The sequence below is a fragment of the Sceloporus undulatus genome, chromosome 3, assembly GCF_019175285.1.
Source record: "Sceloporus undulatus isolate JIND9_A2432 ecotype Alabama chromosome 3, SceUnd_v1.1, whole genome shotgun sequence".
Lineage (NCBI taxonomy): Eukaryota > Metazoa > Chordata > Lepidosauria > Squamata > Phrynosomatidae > Sceloporus > Sceloporus undulatus.
Genome location: NC_056524.1, coordinates 80,104,986 through 80,119,691, shown reverse-complemented (window position 1 = coordinate 80,119,691; position 14,706 = coordinate 80,104,986). Strand labels below are relative to the sequence as shown.

General features: G+C 39.9%; 1 protein-coding gene across 15 annotated transcripts in view; it reads right to left on the bottom strand.

The window, feature by feature from the left end:
• Window positions 1–14,706, bottom strand: part of DMD (dystrophin) — a 1,477,396-nt gene that overhangs the window by 15,821 nt on the left and 1,446,869 nt on the right. For all 15 annotated transcript variants that reach the window (XM_042458881.1, XM_042458877.1, XM_042458883.1 and 12 more), the window contains 4 exons: window positions 14,126–14,191; window positions 10,732–10,890; window positions 1,358–1,601; window positions 825–948 (listed from right to left, as the gene is read on the bottom strand). In XM_042458881.1, the coding sequence (XP_042314815.1) occupies window positions 825–948; window positions 1,358–1,601; window positions 10,732–10,890; window positions 14,126–14,191 (593 nt within the window). The remainder of the gene's footprint in view (window positions 1–824; window positions 949–1,357; window positions 1,602–10,731; window positions 10,891–14,125; window positions 14,192–14,706) is intronic.

Here is a 14,706-nt window from a genome sequence, read left to right as displayed (position 1 = left end):
TGGGACAAAAAGAGTCTTGGTGGATGACCTACACCAAGAGTTGGACAGGGGGAGATATTCCCTGAATATAAGAACAAAAGGAGAAGTTGGGGGGGAAATCCTTTTTGCTTACAGCTACATTGTTTTCCAAGCTTAATGTAAACAGGTTACATTGCAAATATAGATTCTGGTAAGAACCTGCACAGATATTATGAAATCTATTTATTCCTCCAGAAACAATTCCTTGATATCTTTTCATAACATTAATTCACAGCATAGCTAACATTATTTTGTTAGAAGTGATCCAAATTTGTTCTCCATCATACTGCTTCAGTTTAATTTTAATTTTGTATCACACATCTGACTCCCAAAATCAGTTTATAAATAGGAAAGTTTGGAGAACAAGAAGGGTTTGGACATGGATTCTCCCACTTTGGAGAGAATCCAACAGAAATTTTCGTCCCAAGTTCAACAATTCATAATTAGCTTCTCCAGAGTTCTCTAATCCCCACTTCACTTCTCCTACTTCTTTCTAGAACTTATTTATAATAAAGAGAAAAACCAATAAAAAGAGGGAAAAAGAGAATAAAAAAACAATAGCAGCAACGCTGAGCAGCAGACACACAAATATCAACACAGATATAGTCCAGGCTGAAGAAAGAAACGGGGAAACCCCTACTTTAAGAAGTTGTGAACTTAAAATAATTAACAAGTACTCATTTCCTGTACAGGAAGTCCATACTGTTTGGAAAAGATTCAAGTAAGCTAATAATCAAAATATTTATAAGAAAACTGAACAAAAAATGGCTGAGAATTTCTGCCCTTTGGAATCTATTTTATCTTACCCATAGATTCTGAAGTCTGACTGCCAACTACACGGAGAAGCATTGGCTGATTACTATCTGACCTCTGTAATGAGGTAGGAGGAGAAGACTGAGTTGTACCATTCACCTTGGCATCCACTTGAGGCTGAAATATAGAAGGAAATATTATGGTTACCATATAAACAGTAAGGAACAAAATGCTGGATGTAAAGCTTTACTCAGAAATTAAAAGTCAAATTGACTTCAGTCATATTTTTCTCCTGGTAAGAGTGCATGACAGACACTGCTACCTACGTATTTATATTGTGCAGTAATGCCAATGTTTATTATTAGATTTTTTTCAGCGTTAACTTATTTATTATAGATTCTGTTTAAACAAAGTTGACTATACAAAGAGACTGAATTGTATACAGCCACTACTTTCCATAACTGATACTAGACTCAAGCTATATGTTAACGCAATCAATTTTTTGTTACTATTTTAACCATTTGCTTCAGATAGTATTAATGTTTCAAGCAGTGCTAACAGTGATTAAGAAAGACTGATGACTCACCTGTTCCAGCAGCTGTCTCAACCTGTGCAACTGTGATTCCAGCTGTTTGTTGTGATCCTCTAGGATTTGCATCCTGGCTTCTAGGCGGCCTTTGTGCTGACGAAGCAGCTTGGCTTCTGCAATGAGTTCAGCATCTCGTGGACTCTGGGGGGAAATGGGCATCATCTCAGGTGGGGATGGCAGTGGAGACAGTCCCTTATTATCATGTTGCTGCTTCAGGCGGTCATATTCTGCTTGCAGGTTTCTATGGAAAACAGGACAGAAGTAAGCATGAAAATGTCACACTGTCCCATTTTATAGCTGGAGTGTGTGTCGTCATCACCTGTTCTCACACCTTAGGCCTAGAATTTAATCTTTATTAAAATGAAGCCTGCTGCAAATTGTTGAAGTGGAATTCAGTGAAAGCAGAATATCACATTTATGTTTCCAGGCCCTTTTCTTTACTATCAGATATCACACATATGGTAGACAAGGGGATGGATGCACCTATTTCAACTTTCCCATACTACATCCCAATATTCATTCATAAGGGTCTCAACTAACCTTGGCTTTAGGCAGTATACTTGCCTAGTCCCACAATGACCATAATTAAAACTGAACTTGTCAACTCCATACCCACAAAACTTTGCATTCCTATGGATATTTTCACACACAGACTACTATGTAGGTCTATCCCTGGGTTTTTCCACTGCACCACATGCATCTGAGGAAGTAGGCTCAAGTCTATGAAAGCTCATGCTACCTACATCTATCTTTCAGTTAGTCTCAAAGATGCTGCAAGATCCCTTTGCATACTGAGTTTCCAGACTAACACAGGTATGATTTCATACTGTTCCAACCCTATTTATTTCAGCAGTCCTTCAAGGTTTACAAAATGGATTCTTAAATTTACATTGATAAAATTTATAGATATTAATTCCATGTTAAACTTGTTTAGCTGTGTTGATCATTTGATCAGTGCTATGAAATGCAAATATATTTGTTCTGTTACTGAATGCGTGCTTAACAGTACAGATAATACAACAAGTGTTTATCAATTTAATATACTTTGCAAACATAAAGCAACCCAGGCAACATCTACGAAACACTCCTCAGGTTGACTTCAGTCTGGTACAGTAATCACATTCCAGTTAGTCAGATTGAAGATTCAGAGCTTGTTTCACTTTGCATAGATGATCACAGTTGCCTTTGTTCATAATATTAGGATATGTCTGTGCTTGTCTAAAAAGAAGCAACCGGTTCTGCAGTACTAACAGAGAAACAAAGAAATTATCTTTATAGCCTGCTACTTCTCTGCATTTCTTTTCTACTGGATAGAAACATTCATAGATAACAAACAACTTATTTTTGCCACAGAGTTTGTGAGAAAAGATAAATCCTAGCACTTCTTCAGATTGGCTTACTTCTCGAGGAGAAAGAAAGCTCCCCTGCCCCACCCTCCACCAGGTGGTGTTCAGCTGGTTGGTGTGAGTGAGTCACCAGAGTAGTGATTGATGTGCAGAGTGCTTTTATGCAATATAGGACTTTGAAAAAGAAAAAGGAAAGAGGATATAATATGGACAGTCAACAAACTCGTTAGAACACCAAAAACATGCTGGCCTCACTATCTACACAATATAACTACTGGAGGGATTTACTGGGCTGTGTGCCTTATTTTCAAAATCAAAATTATGTGCAACAGCATCACAGATTTTGTACCTGTTAACAGCTTCTAACAGCGCTAACAGCTAAGAGCTGAGGTCTACAGCCGATATAAATTATGCAGCTTAACTAACTTTGCTTATATTCTCATGTTCACTGTCCCTTTAAGAAATGTATGCTTTGATTTGTGTCTCTGTTAGCTCTGCATTATGTATCAAAACCAGATGGATGATGGACATAAGCCTTTGTGACAGAAAAAAAGTTACACTTAAAAGTTGTGAGAGCCAGTGTGGCATAGTGGTTTGAGTGTTGGACTACGACTCTAGAGACTAGATTCGATTCCAGGCTCAGCCATGAAACCTACTGGGTGATCTTGGGCAAGTCACATACTCTCTGCCTGAGGAGAAGGAAATGACAAACCTCATCTGAACAAATATTGCCAAGAAAACCCCATGATAGTTTCACCTTAGGGTACCCTTAAGTGGGAAACAGCTTGAAGGCACACAAGAACAAAGTATTCAAAGACTGATGCTAGTCTGCATCATCATTAAATGATGTAAAGAACTCCTGTAGTACCTTTGAAACTGAGAGCAAGAAATTCCTAGTATAAGCTTTCATGGACTCTGGTCCACTTGCATCTGATGAATGAACAAAAACTTATGTTAGATTTTTTCCTTCTCACTCTCAAAGCTGCTACAAGATTTCTTTATATCTTTTTATTGCACTTAGTTTGTGTTTTCTAAGGACCCGTACAGACAGGCCAAAATAAAGTTGCTTTGGGTCACTTTGGAAGTATGCTGTTTAAATAACACACACATCTTAAGAGGCCAGAAGCTGTGCCAAAGCCGTGCTCTGGTCCTTAGGACTGGAGTGTTGCTTTGATGCGGTTTCTGGCCTCTTAGGAAGCATGCATCATTTAAACAGCATACCTCCAAAGTGACCCAAAACAGCTTTATTTTGGCCTGTCTGTACAGGCTCTCATTTTCCCTGGAGTACAAAAAGGTTTATTTTCACATTTCTGAACAAAGAAAGAAATAATCAAAACTTTTTAGTTCTGATGCTGTTTAAGGAAAAGTAGGTTTATAGCCTAAGCAAAGATTATTTGGATATCTATATATAATACAGAAGTAAAGAAATCATCTCTATATATTTCACCCATCTCTGTAGAACACTCATAAACTATGTGAGGTGAAAGAGGTAACGGACCTATTGCAGCATTCTTCATGCCAGTCAGAATTAAGTTCTGAAAAAGATAATTTCTTAAATGATACAGATGCAGAAGAGACAGCAAGAGAGAGATAAACATATAATCCTCTCAAAATGACTGAGAGAACAGGAACTGCCAGTGTTCGATAATCTTAAATAGGTCTCTCCCGCCCTTGGCCTCCCTATCAGTTTGAAAGAGCTGGCCCACCCTCCCACCTCGATGACAGTGAAAGATTCGTTCTGGTTGCTTTGAGGCAGGGTAGGAATTTTTGCCCTTGTTTTCCCAAGGGTTTTTTGCCTACCCTACAATGTTGGATGAGGAATTGGACGATTGGCTTAGGGTGTGGGCATAAATAGGCCTCAGGCATAGGCAGCGGGAGATAGTCGGTTTGGTGAGCACCTCGGCACCCTCCTAAAGGGTGAAGGTGGGTCTCTGGAATGGAGGTTTACATCTTGAGACTAAACACGAAGGGAAAGAGACTTGCCTTGGGGCTGGCTTGAGATTCAAAACCACACTTAAGTCTGGCGAGTTAAGTGGGGGAGTCTTAGGTTGGCCTTCCGGATGAGGGCTGGCCAGGGAGCAACCCAAAGTATGGATTGCCCTTGGGGCTCAGGTGTTTTCACCCTTTGGAAGCTGGGGAATTGGTCTTGGAGCAGACCATCCACCAGCTGTTCCTGCACAAGGTTCTCTCCCCTGGGCTTGCAGTTCTCAAGAAATAAAGTTAAATAGGTTGAATTTTAATAAAGTTGCTCATTTTATAACCCAGTTCTCTGAGTCTGGTCTCATTATTTAATGAATGGGTCAGCAACAGCTCTTTTTCTCCTCCCTTTCTGTCTCTTCCTGCTCTTCCACTGGCATAGTTGCACTGGGAAATAGGATCTTGGCAAGAGGAAGCTTGCCATAAGGAATGTATCCCTGGATGTACACCTGTACAAAAAGGACACTCTAATGCCAATGTATGTTTGGGGAATAATGAATTAGCTCAATGGTAGTAGCTGGGTTACTTAGCCATGGGACCAAGTCCCTATGTATACCAAGTCCAGAGACATGGGAAATTCCAGAGGCCGATTTATAATCAATTTATTTAAAAAGGGAAATCAACAATCATCCAAAATATAAAATCACGCACGTTCACAAGGACTAAGAAATTCAAAGGTGTTCCATTGGAACAGAGAAGGCAGAACTAATAGAAATACTACACCTGAGTGGATAGTTGCTCTGCTTGTTACAGAGATGTGAAGGGAACTCACTCGCTTCTGAGGCAAACGAAGGTTGGCAAGCGAGAGGGGGGTTACGCAAGCAAACTGCAGCATGTATGCCTGATACTTGACTAAGCTGAGTAAACAAAGGAAAAGCACCAATATTTATAGGGAATGTCAACCTTGGGGCAAAATTCAGGGTATAGAAAAAGCCAAATGGGGGTGCTCTCTTTGAAATGGGTTTGGATTGTTTAGAAGTCAGTTTGCTGAGGAGGTAACTCTAAAGAAGGGGTCGGCAACCTACGGCCCACGGGCCGGATACGGCCCAGCGAGGCCTTGGGAGCGGCCCCAGCCCGGTCCTTCTGCCGATTGCCGCCCCTGGCGATGGAGGCGGCCACCCAGGGGAAAAGAGCCTCACCTCAGCGAGGCCCCTTTCCCCTGCCTGGTCTCCTCCGCCGGTGGCCAGCCAGGGGAAAAGAGCCTCCCCTGAGCGAGGCCCCATTCCCCTGCCTGGTCTCCTCCACCGGCGACAGAGGCGGCCAGGCAGGGGAAATAGCCTTTCCTCTTCTTTCTCCTCCTCATCTTCTTCTGCCTCCTCTCCTCCTCCTCTTCTTCCTCCTCTTCTTCCTCCCCTTCTTCATCTTCCTCCTCCTCTCCTCCTCTTCCTCCCCTTCTTCTTCATCTTCTTCCTCTTCTTCTTCTCCTCCTCCTCCTCTTTCCCTCTTCCTCCCCTTCTTCTTCCTCTCTACTTCCTCTTCTTCCTCCTCCTCCTTTCCCCCTCTTCCTCCTCCTCTTCTTCCTCCTTTTGTTCTTCTCCTCTACCTCCTCTTCTTCTGGTGTTTGGCCAGAAAGGGAAGTACATTTCTGCCATCTGTCTAGGAATAATGCCAAATGTCCTCCATTTTGATCATGCCTAAGAAACATGCATTTATATTAACATTTTAAAAAAATCAGGTTTTTTTGCATGTCCTCCATTTTAAAAAAATGTGTCCTACATTTGAAAATTTTGTTCGGCCCCCCCAGTTGTCTGGGGGACAACAACCCGGCCCCTGACTCAAAAAGGTTGCCTACCCCTGTTCTAAAGTGTGAAGATGAGTGATGGAAGAACATTTCTGAGGCAAGAAGGATTATCGCCAGAGTTGTTTAGTTCTTGGCACCATCTACTGTCTTATAGCTATAGCTTTTTCTCATCTCCTCAAGGGTGTCCAGAAAATGGGGCCTCAATGCAACTTCATGTTGCATGTGCGATGGAGGAATCAGTGTAATGGCATCTACCTCAGGGTCACAGAAGGGCCATTTAACTGAACTTGATTGCAATTCTGATATCAAATGAGCAGAGACTAGCAGAGTAGACTCTGCCCGCTAAGTACAGTAGCAAGAACTGGTTCTTGAACTTTCTCCAACTCTTTCTTGAATTTCTGCTACTTGACTGAAGTATAAGACCTGGGAATTGCTGACCACCTGTCTTGGTGCTGTCTTCACCAAGTATAATTCTATAAGCAAAACCAGCCTTCTGAAGAACTTCAGTGAGATAGCATATGGGCACACGACTTTCAGGAATTTAAATATATTTAAAACAAGTCTGTATGAGCATGTTGACTGCCAAACCGAGCTCAGCCTACCAGTTATATGGTTGAGACGCTCTGATTTTCTAGTTCCAGAAGGCAGCAAAATAAGAAAAAGAAAGACGCTGTGTTGATAGGTTGCCTGTCTGAAGAAGCCAGACAACAGTCTTGCCACAGTACTATGTGATAATGTATTAATGTTGCCTAAAGATGCTTCAGTTTGCTCCATGTAGAGAAGCAAACACAGATGGCTGTCAGCATCAGTGGAAACATGAAAGATCCAGATGGTCAGAGAGTCCTGACTGAATGCTTACTTAATAGCTCATGATTTCCTAGTCATTTACTGTATACAGGACAAGGCATAAAAATATAACCTAACCACAATAAAACTGAAATTTCTGTTTTTAAGGCCACTCAGGAAATAAGACATGAATATCCTGTCTGAAAAGATAGATAACCCCCAAGGAGTTGAACAGTTGACAAGGATTCTTTGACTTGAGTGCAGTGCTAAGTGACTATTTTGAATGAGGAATCCATTCTGTTGAGAGTATTGTTCATTACCGGTCAAATTTGCCTTGACCTCATTGTCTGTTTCTTTTTGTGGACTGCCAATCCAATCCAAATGTGGGCTGAGATCCTGCATGGCAGATGTAGCTACAATGATGTACCATATATACTCATCTATAAGTCGAAAAATTTAAGCCCCAAAATCGGCTCCAAAATCCTAGGTAGATGTATATATGGGTCAATACGGAAATACCTCTCTGTGAGCCTTGGGAAAGCTGTGAGAAGGGAGGAAGGAGAGAGAGAAGGGAAACTGGAGGTCTGTGCCCCCCTTTTTGCAAGCTAGCAATCCTGGGGAAAGTTTTAGGGAAAGGAGGGAAATCGGAGGTCTGTGTCTCCTTTTTTGTAAGCCATTAGCCTTGGGGGAGATTGTGTCCACAATTTGCATACCAGACTATGACCCTTGGGAGAGGTCCAGAGAGGGAGAAGGAAGAAGCAAAGTGGTGTCCTCCCCTCTGTTTAGATGCTTTGTTAGATGCCCCTGACTTTGACCCTCGACGGGTCATATCAAAATCCATGATTCTGCCCCCAAAACCTGCCCTCGACTTATACATGAGTATATGGTAATTGTGATCTGTCTCCCTATTCAATTCACCCAAACCCATCTTAGAAGCCAGGCAGCCATATCAACTGAGGCACTGGCACATGAACCACTGAAGGATGACACATTCACATGTCTTCCACCAGTCAGCTGCAATGGGATGAGCAGCAGCAGAGAATGGTGCAATAGTGCAACAATTATAAATGTGAACTGCAAAATTTATGAGATCATAAATTTAGCTTACAATATTGTAAATACTGAACAGGATGATAGCCATTATTATTTTCCTCTTTGTGTTCAGTAACATTCCAATCTTCAATCTGTATGTAGCCTTCATACTATAAAGACAGAAAACATCTGACAAGAGCATAAGAGATGAATCAGTAATAGAAGGTGATTGTAGTTCTTGCTTAGAAATTAGGCTTATAAAGTTGAACTCCCACAGCCTCACTCTGGCCTTAGCTGCAGGAATCCTCCTCATAAGAACCCAAGCAACTACTGATCAGTCAGTTTGATGTCTATAGAAGGAAAGGTTGCAGAATAGATCATAAACAGTCAGTCTGTCCAAAGTTAGAAATGAATGTTGTGATTACTAAGAGCCAGCATGGGTTTCTTAAAAACAAGTCATGCCAAACTAATCTCATAGCTCTTTTTATATATATTGTCAAGCCTGGTAGATCAGGGGAGTGATCTGGATGTAGTATATCTTGATTTCAGTAAGGCTTTTGACAAGGTCCCCCTTGATATTCTGGCAGGTAAACTGGTGAGCTGTGGGCTAGACAGCATTACAGTTAAGTGGATCTGTAATTGGTTGAAAGGCAGAATCTAGACAGTGTTCAAGAAGGATAGTGTCAAGTTGAAACATGTCCACAGAGGAGCAACCATATTCGTCTTATGAGGAATATCTTAGGAAGCTGGGCATCTTTAACTTGAGAAAAAGAAGACTGAGAGGTGGCATGATAGCTCTATTTAAAGATCTGAAGGCATGTTATATAGGCCTGCTTTCTTCAGAGACTAGGACACGGAGCAGTGGATTCAAGCTACAGATTCCACCTAAACATTAGGAACACAGAGAAGGACATATTTTAAGACTGCTGTAATTTTCTGTTCTTGCATGGCAGGGAGTTGGACTAGGTGACCCTTGTGTTCCCTTCCAACTCTTAAGATTCTATCATTCTGAACTGGACCTGTGGAAAAATAAGTAGCTCAGGCTGTTTTGCAACTTCATCTCTAGAAGAGGTGGGGAACCTTTAACCCTCCAGACTACTTTTAGACTTCAATTTTCATAAGACCCAGCCACAACATGGCTAACAGTAGTGGAATTTGGGAGGAGTAGCTCAAAATTTTTCTACCTCTTACTCCACCACCTCTTTTTATTGGATTTTCTCCCCACTTCCCATACCTGTGCAAAACACAGACTTTTTTCTTTTAAAAGAAAAGTTTTTAAAGTAGTTTTCATGAAGCAGTTATTGGGCACACCTACATGTGTACACATGTATGTACATGTGTGTGTTGAGATTTTTCTTCCTAAAGAAACTCACCATGGCTGTATGAGCACCAAATAATTTCCTCTGCTTTGCCATATAAACAGGAGTATGTGCTTGTATTCTCTTCCTCTGTAACATCTCCAGTTTATCTCAAATCTTATTTAAAATAACCTTATAATTTGTTTCTCTTCAGCCCTCTCTGTGTTATGTATTATTTAGTGTAACAGAATATTTTAGAAGATAGTTTATAGATCAGCAGGCAGTAGTCATGCAGCTCCTGATAGTAATTTTGTCATTAACTTTTACTCGTTGTACTACACTGGTGGCTAAGGGGTCCAGTGAAATTGTGGAACTGTTGCTCTAGGGTAAGAATATAATGCTCAAATCTTTTCACACAAGGTATAACATATCGATTTCACACAGCACTGCAATTTAAAGGCAAGGCACAATGAATGTATTAAAAGCACATCACCAGGCCGTATGTGGGCAATTTTTAGTTTGAAGACTGAAAATTCTCCCCTTGGCTAGATGATAAAGACATATTTTCTCCAGCTGCTGCACTAACATTGCCAAATCTGACAATTTCAGGTTAAATGAAATTTTTTCCTTGCAGCCACTGCTACCATTAATGGGAGTGCTAAGCATATGATTTAACCACCATCAAAGGACAGAAGATGCCTGTGACATCAGTGATAACATGTCCTCTATACACCATCATATAAAATCTATATTTCCCTCACTGATGTACTATGTATGCATCTATGTAATTCTTCAGAGAGAGAAAAAAGTGGTATCTTAATGCAGAGCTAGCAACAGAAGGTAAAATCAACAGTAGCAAATCTCAACCAGACTAGAAGTCTCACACTTCTTAAAGACTTCAATAAATATCTATGAATAATTTTAATTAGAAGATTAAAAGACTTGGAAACTATCTTCCATGATGCTAAAAAAGGCCCAGTATAGATGTCAGGCAGGTTTCTCTAGGGAAAATATTTCATAACTGGATTTCTGTAATTGAAAAAGAGTGGTCCCAAACAAAAAAATAATTAAAAAAATAAACAATTGTATCTGATAAATTTACAGAATATTTATAAACAACATATATCACAACAATTGGTTTGAATGTTATGCATGTTCATGTGTAAGAAAAGATTACTTAAGAAAACCCACCTGTTTTCTTCCTCTAGATCTGCTAGAATTCTCTCTAACTCGCCTCTTTCTTCACTCTCTAAAGAAATTAAAATCTGTGCAGGGCTTCGAGGCTGACTGAGTGGAGATTCCTGGTTCAAACTTTGGCAGTAGTGCTGGATTAACAAATGCTCATCATCTCTTAAAGAAAAAGGAGGAAAGCTGTGAACAACATCAAACATTTCATTTGCCCTTATAGTTAAGGGACAGAATAAGCAACTGTTTAGTTTGGACCATCTCCAAACATCCACCTAGCAAAGTCCCATAGATGCCTTTTTATCCCAACAGATGCCAGAGTGCAATTCCCAAGCATGTAGTTTGGCTTGGCTTCTAGAATGCATTAAATCAGAAATGTGTGGGCCATGGACAACATGTAGCCTTATGGGGGAAGCGCTTCAGTATCACCCTTGGATGGACACGTCTCAGGAGTGCTATAGTTGTGCATTCCTCCCCCAGAGCATGGTGTAGCCCTCCAAAGCTCCAAAATCCTGAAGTAAATGTTTTACAAATGTTTCAGTTCAATTTACAAGCAAATGGTTCAAGTCCTGTACAATACTTGCTATGTTCTCTGTGTCATTTTAGACAGCAGAGGCTTCTTTTAGCAACAGCTAGAATTCTGACTGAAGATACTAAATGATGTAATGTCAAAGAGGTCACACAGGTTCTTCACCTTGCTTGGTACAATTTGCTTAACAAAGTTGAAGAGAAAGAATTATGGATGAACTGAGATAATAGCAAAGAGGTGGTGGAACTGTCTAGATAATCATATCCCAGTGCTTTCAGGAACCATCTGCACTGCTTATTAATGTAGTGAATTGCATTAATGTAATGCTCCAAGAGCTTGTTTCTAAGCATTTGGAATCCTTACTTCCCAAGGCTATTCAGGGTTCTCTAATGTCCGAGCATGTAAGTAATGGAATGCACTTTCTCAACAAACTCTTTTGTTATTTCAGGTTGAATATAGAATAAATCTATATTAACTTGTGCATCAGTTATTTTTTTCCTCTCAGTTTTAGCTTAAGTTTCATTCCCCGTCCCTGTTCTCCTCTGTATGAAGTCAACTTTGTACTTCCTTCTTTCTGAATAGGATCCCTGGGTACAAAGTTTCCTTATAACCTGACTTGTCTCAATGCCACAGAGTGTGTTGATGGTCTTTGCAACTGAAACAATCCACATTGTTTCTATTCAATAATTTCTAAATGCATCTATGTTGCATATTGGTATCCACGACCAACAACCTTTTTTTGGCCAGGCACTGTTAGAAGTGAATATCTTGCTATTATATCTGCCCTGCAGAGCAATGGACTTCTCCCTATTTCTTGTCTTCAGATGGAATTAGTAGCAGTTGTTTCTAGTACAGGGATTAGGAACTAGCAAATTTTGTGTCCTTCATAGCACACTGCAAACTTTATAAGGTTAAAGCCAGTACATGTAATCATCGCACTAATGCATTCTCTTGGATTACAGCCAGTTCCTCTATTTTTATTTTTTGCTTGAATCTGTTGTATAAAGTTCTTTCATGGAGGTTATGTGAGGTGTGCCTTTTATGCACCTTTTATTTTTCAATTTAATGAAATTTCATACTGACTATTATAAGATAAATCCACAATAAGATTACATTTGTGAAGAAAATAGCTGGTAAAATAGAATTACAGTGATTACGTCCATGGTCACTGGACTTGCAAATCTGTGGAAGTACTTTGGGTTGTAGGACACAGAAAAAGAGCTGAAGTGCTGCAGAGGCCATGCATATAGAACTTGGGAATGTGTGTTGCTGTAAGCCATTATATCAGGGTTTCTCAGCCAGAGTTTCTTAGGTTCTGCAAGAAACTGTGACTGGAAAAAATAAAACACAATTTTTTTTGAGCAATAGATAAAATCATTTTTATGCAGAGTTCCTTGAGATCTGAAAATTATTTCAAAAGTTCTTCCAAAGCACAATGATAGGAAAAGGCTGCTTTAAACAAATAATGCAGTGTGCTAGGTTTTATTATTTATTTGCATCATTTAAAAACATCTCAATTAACAATCTCCTTTGGATGGCTAACAGTAAAATGTATGTGTAAAATCACAGTCTGCTAAAGCTCAGCAACCTCAACAGTACATTTTTCTATGCAGCAACACTTAGTTGCTGCTGAACCAAAAACTGAAAGATATAGTCTTAAAATGATTTTGATACTATTATTTGAAATAGTGTCTAATATGCTCCTTTTTCTTAGAAATGAATGAAATGTCATTGTATTTCACTTTTTCATCCAATACCAAGGAAGATGTTGGTGTCTAAACATTGCCTGGAGATATTAATGAGTTGAATGAGATATAGCAAACCAAAATTCATTCTAAGTAAAATATACTGTATATGCTTTTTTCAGGAAGGAAATGGATTCTGGCATAGCAATTCAGCTTGTTTTGGACTAATCCCTCTTGAAAAGTCATCCTTTTCACTTCTTAGAATGTTTCCGGATGTTACAACTGATGACTTCATGGCAGCAGTTGCTAGAAGTGATTTGGTCCAGTTTAAGCTATTGTGTCACACATATTACTATAGTAACACATTTGTAAATTAGTTTTGATTATGGCAATGAACTCTATGTGGGACTACGATAAATCATCAGAAGATGCAGTTGGTACAGCATAATCATCCCAAGGAATCATGTTACACCTCTCCATGTGGCTTTACTGGTGCATCAATTTGCTTCTGGGCATAATTGTAAGTGTAGGAGATGGGTTTTAAAGGCTTAAATGGCTCCACTCTGGTTATGTGAGGGGTTGCCTGTTTCCTAATGAGCTGCCCACTTTTGAAAATCAGAGAGGCCCTTTTCTGTCTCCCAGAAAGGTGTGAGGTATGGCTGATAATGCCGAAAGACAGTTTTGTGTCTGATAAGTGTTGAGTTATTACAGGTATGATTCCTGACTTTATATCTGACAACAAAAGAGAGAGCCTTCTCAGTTGTTGCACCAATATTATGGAACCTCTTCTCCCATGAAGCACAGATAGCTCATGTTCTGGCTGTCATCAGCTGGCTCCTGACCTGCTCTGGAGTTAAGGTTTTGCTTAGAAAAACCTAAACCCAGTATCATGTTAGCAATGTAGTGCCAGAACCTAGTGGCACCTACAAACCAGCTCTGGGAAGTTTCCTTGGCCTGTTTTTTGGGGTACACAGGAGACTGCAATGGGGAAGGTAAATGACCTCTTTTCAGACTGTTACAAGCAATTTTGACAGAGGATGTTTCCCAATGAATTAAAACCTAAATATCTGCTGATTCATTTAAGTTTGTTGTAAGTTACCTTGAGTCACATATTTCTTTCTGTTTCTTTTGTTAGTAAGCATAAGAAATAAGACATCCTATGATTTCATAGACACTACACACTTACATGCTCTCATTAGGAGAAATACTATCATTCAGGTACGTTCCATTGGTGTTCTCCATTTCTGCTAGCCTGTGTAGAAAAAAAATATCTTAAATAACAATATATAGTCTCCCTGTTAAAAACACTATCTGAATATGAGAAAGGAAATGTCACTTTGATGACTGTAAAAATCAGCATGATTGATCCTGAAAGAGTAGCCCTTGCATTTGTTGCTTGTTGTTAAGCTGATAAACAGTGACATGTAAGATTATGTGCAGTTCAATATATGACATTTAGAAAATTAACTTCTTACCATTTGACATCTACCTATTCAACTTCCCTTTCTTGTACAGGAAAAGTATAAAGATTAGAACAGTAATCTTTTAGCGGCCCCTCCCTCCTTTAACTGTCATCTCGGCCTCAGAGGGAGCGATCAGGCAGACCCAGCAACATCAGGGACTGCCTGAAGGAAGAGGTCTCTCCCTCCTTTAACTGTCATCTTGGCCTCAGAGGGAGCGATCAGGCAGACCCAGCAACATCAGGGACTGCCTGAAGGATGAGACTTCTCCCTCCTTTAATTGTCACCTTGTATTTGTATTGTATTC